This window comes from Dasypus novemcinctus, chromosome 10, assembly GCF_030445035.2.
Source record: "Dasypus novemcinctus isolate mDasNov1 chromosome 10, mDasNov1.1.hap2, whole genome shotgun sequence".
Lineage (NCBI taxonomy): Eukaryota > Metazoa > Chordata > Mammalia > Cingulata > Dasypodidae > Dasypus > Dasypus novemcinctus.
Genome location: NC_080682.1, coordinates 19,981,454 through 19,987,453, shown reverse-complemented (window position 1 = coordinate 19,987,453; position 6,000 = coordinate 19,981,454). Strand labels below are relative to the sequence as shown.

The window sequence follows — 6,000 nt, the reverse complement described above, 5'->3', positions numbered from 1 at the left end:
GTTACATTATGGTTTACATTATAGTTCACATTTTAGCTTATAGACTTTTATACATTTTTGGTGAAATTTAACATGTCTTATATCCATCATTGCCCAATCTTGTGGAATACTTCCATTGACCTGCAGTTACCCTTCTTCCATCTATTCTATTCCTCTCCCCCCTTCTCTCAGGGCCCACAGTAGCAATGGAATACTACTCCTGTATAAGAAGGAATACAGTACAAACCCATGGGACAACATGGATGAATCTTGAGGACCTTATGTTGAGTGAAGCAAGCCAGGCATTAAAGGACAAATACTACATGACCTCTCTGATATGAAATAAGCAAACCATACTGTGTCAGAGAGTTAGAGACTGTATGATAGGCTTATAGGAAATCTGGGGGGAGAAAAATGTTGTGAACTGACTCCTACATGGGTAAAATCTATGATAAAGTGGAGGTAAGTAGTTGTACAGGGAAGGGATAAGATGGGGGCATAGGGATACTATTGGGTGGGGATTTGCAGGCTTCAGGGGGGCTAAGGTTTGAGGGTGGTTCACAGGGCCCAAAGAATTGGAGGGATGTTTGGAGGGAACAGATACACATGCTAGCTTGTCAGGTGTGTGGTTGAAACTATAATGTTGAGAAAACTCTTTAGAAAATATAATAAGGAAGGGTTACCTGTTTAAGGTGCTGAATGGGGGGCATCTGACACAGGAGAAGGCTTTTAGGGGGTGTTTGAATGCTCATCTTATAATAGTGTGTTATATCATTGGGTGTAGTCCCATATAATGAGTGGGAAGGTGTCACCCCCTCCTGGGGAACCCTGATGTTCTCAAACATAGGGAATTGTATTTCTTGAGAGAATTAGTGGCTCCCAATGGGCGAGGACTGTCTAGTCTGTCAAGCCCTCAGCATTGTTGCAAGTATCTCTGAATATGGTCCTTCAAGCAGTGAAGTTTCGTTGTCATTGTTTGTTTTATTGAGAGGAAATAGATGAACAGATGAACAAACAGGTAATAACAGAGTTGAGAAGTGATTGGGCTATGAAGACTACAGCAGGGAGATGTCAATGTCCATCAGTTGCTGGAATGACTATGAAATGATGACATTTAAGAAGAGATCTGTAGGCAGCTAGGAAATATTCCAAGCAGAGAGAATAGCAAGTAAAAAGGCCCTGAGGCAGGAGCATGCTTGAAGTTGTGCAGGAATAGCAGTTAAATCCATGGGAATGAAGTGCACTGAATAACCAGGAGAGTGATAATGCAGCTCAACAAAAACTAAATTATCCATGAATGAGTGACATTAGCCATTTTAGAGACTTTCCAGGGAGATATGGGTAACATTTTTGATACCATATGTGCATTTTTTTAAACAAATGTGTACATTTGGTTTTTTAATGCAGATGTAGTAAAAAATGCCATTGTGACTGATCTCCTTTTCTTATATTCTGGCAGTTTCCCTTCTGATAATTATCACATGAACACGCATTTCTTTAAAATGAGTCAAAGCAGAAACGTTAATTCCTTTAAGAGATTATACTTATTCCACTTTGAGTAAAATGTGTCCACAGAATGCAAATTCCTTAATAAAAACTCATGGGAAGAGGACTTGGCCCAGTGGATAGGGCATCCATCTACCACATGGGAGGTCCGTGCTTCAAACCCTGGGCCTCCTTGACCTGTGTGGAGCTGGCCCACGCATAGTGCTGATGGGCGCAAGGAGTGCCCTACCACGCAGGGGTGTTCCCCGCGTAGGGGGGCCCCATGCACAAGAAGTGCACCCCATAAGGATGCTGCCAAGCACGAAAGAATGTGGAGCCTGCCCAGGAATGGCGCCTCACACATGGAGAGCTGATGCAGCAAGATGACGCAACAAAAAGAAACACAGATTCCTGTGCCACTGACAACAACAAAAGTGGACAAAAAAAGAACATGCAGCAAATGGACACAGAGAACAGACAACTAGGGTGGGCGGCAGGCGGGGCAGGGAGAAGGGGAGAGAAATAAATAAAATAAATCTTAAAAAAAAAAACACCAAAAAACTCATAGCACTGTTTTCTTCATTTTGGACTCTTGGAATTGGTTTTCAACTAGAGATATAAATGGGATTATACGTGAATTTATATCTGATAATCCAATAAATGATTTTAGGCATTTTTTTAAAACTAGCCATACTCTACATGTTTCATATAGCAAATTCCCAATCCTGCATGTATGTGCACACATGGGATCCTAGTATACACTTATATTTGTGAATTTATGTGCCCTATTTTACACTTATACATACTTTGGCATTCATTAGAGAAAATGCATGCAGAACAAAGGGATAAATCAAATATTAATAATAAGGATTTGTGGAACATAAAACTTCTTGTTCCCCCTTAGCCATCCTCATTCAATTTTATATTTCTGGTTATAAAGGTTTTCTAGATAACAAACTTTTGAAGAGGCAAAGTTATCACTTTAGAGATTTAAATGCAGTGTGGCCTTTAAAATGTGAGCTATTGTGTGGCTGGGATGTAACTAGGTCATTGTGGATCTTACAAAGTTAAAGCATTAAGCCTAGAGACAGTCTTGCCTTCTCAATAACCTTCTTGAATGCACTCTTGACTTCCTTGTTCCTCAGGCTGTAGACCAGAGGGTTTAGCATGGGGATGATGACAGCATAGAATATGGATGCCATTTTGTCTGTGTCCATGGAATGACTGGAGCTGGGCTGGAGGTACATGAAGATGACTGTCCCATAGAAGATGGCGACTGCAGTGAGGTGGGAAGCACAAGTGGATAAAGCCTTGTGGTATCCTTCAGCTGAGTGCATCTTCAGGATGGTGATAAATATGAAAATGTAGGAAATCAATATAACTATAAGAGCAAAAAAGATGTTGAAGCTCACCACAAAAACAAGAACCAGCTCACTAACATGTCTATCAGAGCAAGACAGAACCATGACTGCCAGAATATCACAGAAGAAGTGGTGAATCACATTGGATCTATAGTAGGAGAGTTGGAATGTGTCCCCAGTGTGGATGGAAGCATTCAGGAAACCACAGACATAGGAACCCATGGTCAATTGTACACAAACACTTGTCGTCATGGTGGTAGTGTAATGTAGGGGTTTACACACTGCTGCATAGCGATCATAGGCCATTGAGGCTAAGAGGTAACTTTCCACGGTGGCAAATGCTACAAAAAAGAACATCTGAGTGGCACATGCCTTGTAGGAGATGACCTTATCTCCTATGAGGAACCCAGATATGACCTTCGGAGTGACAGCTGAGGAGTAACCGAAGTCCACCAGAGAGAGGTTACTGAGGAAAAAGTACATGGGAGTGTGGAGCTGAGAGTCAACAAGAATCAATACAACCATCCCTAGATTCCCAAATACACTGATGAGGTAAATGAGGGTGAACATTACAAACAGAGGGACCTGCAGTTCTGGGTCATTGGTTAGTCCCAGCAGGATGAAGTGAGTCACTTCTGTGCTGTTCTCCATTGATGTTATTTGGGAATCAGGAGATGCTCTATATCATTGAGAAATAAAGAAAAAGAGGTTAAACAATAAAAAGATTGTAGTAAATTAATAAATATAAATACTACATACATTACTACATTATAGCAATCATTTTTACTGCAAGAATCTCTATATCTGAAGCAGGAGATTGACAAAGAAATTACTGCACGAATTACAGAGATACAAACTGCTAAAGCTGAAGAATATTCTTGGATCATCTCTTCCAGATTTGAATTTGTTAAATTGTAAACTCAGTTATAGAAAACATAGTGAGTTGACCAAGCGAACACGTTTCAAATGAATGTCTGTCATTTTAGTTATAATATAATATAAACACTAATATTTCTATGTTGTTCACATACCAAATACTGTTCCTGGCACTCTATAAGTGTATTCACTTTTCCTCTCAAAAATCCTGTGAATCTAATCAGTTGTTACCCCTTTAAACTTACGAGGCACAAGAAATTGAGTTAAAATTTATATAGGCTTACACAAGTATAACTGACAAAACCAAGCTTTGGACCCATGCTGAATGGTTCACAAGTCCAGTGATATTAACTTAAATCAAGTTGAATTTATCTCAATTTTAAATTACTCATTGTATCCATTGGTCCAAACTCAATAATTAGTGTTTTACATTAAAGTAATTGAAAGATGTATGTATAGAATATGTGATGGGATAACTGCAGCAGGAGGGACATGTACAATTGCAAAGGCAATTCTGAAAGTAAAGCATTGCACAAGGTATGGAATTTGGAATCTGGGAAGAGGTGTGTACGCAGTTAAATATCAACTCTACTATTTAATATCAAGGAGTTATTGATCACAACCTAAATTCTTTTAGCCTATTTTCCTACCTGTAGAATGAAGATAGTAATGAAACCTAACTTAAGGGATTATTAACTAAATGAGATTTTAAAATGCCATGTTTATCACTGCCTAATAGGTGTTAGGTATAAGATTATTATTGGAATGGAATGGTGGCATCTATGTAAGTTTGGGAAAGGTAGGCAGTGGCATGCAGAATTCAAGGTGTGGGTGAGTTTTTAAGACTGGTAGCTTCCCTTTTTGATTTGCTTCTTCTCATATACTAGGTCCACTGAAACTTTCTTTTTTTTTTTAATTCATTTTTTAAAAATATTACATTAAAAAAATATGAGGTCCCCATTCACCCCCACAGCCTCCACCCCACCACTCCCCCCACAGCAACACTCTCCCCCATCATCATGACACATCCATTGCATTTGGTGAGTACATCTCTGGGCATTGCTGTACCTCATGGTCAATGGTCCACATCATAGCCCATACTCTCCCATGTTCCATCCAGTGGGCCATGGGAGGATCTACAATGTCCAGTAATTGTCCCTGCAGCACCACCCAGGACAAAACCAAGTCCCGAAAATGCCTCCACATCTCATCTCTTTCTCCCATTCCCCGCACCCAGCAGCCACCATGGCCACCACTGAAATTTTCTATGCCCTCAAATATTTCTCAGCCTGTCCTTCCTCCACCCAAATGAGTGGCTATGCCTGTCATCCCATGTAATTCATTCTTTTGATTAATTTCTTCCTGGACATTGAAAAGATTCTTTTTTTCTTAAACTCATTCTTTTTCTTCTGTCATGACATAGATGAATCACAGAGATTGAGGCTTGACATAGCATATTTGTCAATTGCTATTAGCCTGCAGATCTGTTCTGGTGGTGAGCTCCATGTTTTCAAATTTTTATACTTGAATATATTCTTGTTCAAGCACAGTGTTTTTTTTAATCTTTTTTTGCTTTAATTTGAAACCTTTGCTATGGTACCTATCCTCTGCTAACCATTCTTCTCTTAAAATCTTCTTCCTAATTCTTTTGCAACTTTTTTTATAAGCCTATGCCATGAAGTCTTTGTTTGCTAACTTTTGATGCAATCATTTTTAGTATAAACTATGTTCTATAATCAATGATAAACACACACATAAATACCATTTAATTTTAGCCTTGCAATAACCTTGAAGTTGGGTAGTATTATTATTCCCATTTTACCATTAAAGGTACAGAGGATTCAAGAGTTTATTCACAGCTAGCATGAGGGAGTTTCAAGATTCAAGGGCAAACCTGATTCTTAGCGAATCAAAGGCTATGCTTTTATCCACTTCACTGTCAGTGTTTGCAGATGTACTATTAATTTCAAGTGAGATTATGGGAAAAGGTTAAGATGGAGTACTCATCTTGTTAATTCAGTTAGGATTCTTAGGTAATTTCAAGAAGTGTAAATTCCTCTGTTCTGTATTTGCTGTTTTAGTTTTACATTAAATGAGAAACCAAAAAAATTGTGAACAAGATGAAATGATAATCTGCTCAATCAGAGGATCATCCATTCTATTTATTTTGCATCTTCTTTAGGAAAGCATCATGTCTTTAAAATATCAACAAATTCCTTACAGAGAGGTTTTTGCATTTATTCCCCAGCCTTACCTCATTGTTTTGGAAAAATGTTCAAAAACCCTGATTCTGGGCTGA

At 38.8% G+C, this 6,000-nt stretch overlaps 1 protein-coding gene across 1 annotated transcript; it reads right to left on the bottom strand.

Moving 5' to 3' along the window:
- Positions 1 to 2,531: 2,531 nt before the first annotated feature.
- LOC101411511 (olfactory receptor 5B3-like) lies at positions 2,532 to 3,479 on the bottom strand. Its single transcript, XM_023591246.2, has one exon. The coding sequence runs from the start codon at positions 3,474 to 3,476 to the stop codon at positions 2,532 to 2,534; it is 945 nt and encodes a 314-aa protein (XP_023447014.1). The 5' UTR covers positions 3,477 to 3,479.
- Between the last annotated feature and the right edge of the window lie 2,521 nt (positions 3,480 to 6,000).

Excerpts from the sequence above, each read along its gene's own strand:
- LOC101411511 (XM_023591246.2), bottom strand. The coding sequence starts at position 3,476 with ATGGAGAACAGCACAGAAGTGACTCACTTCATCCTGCTGGGACTAACC.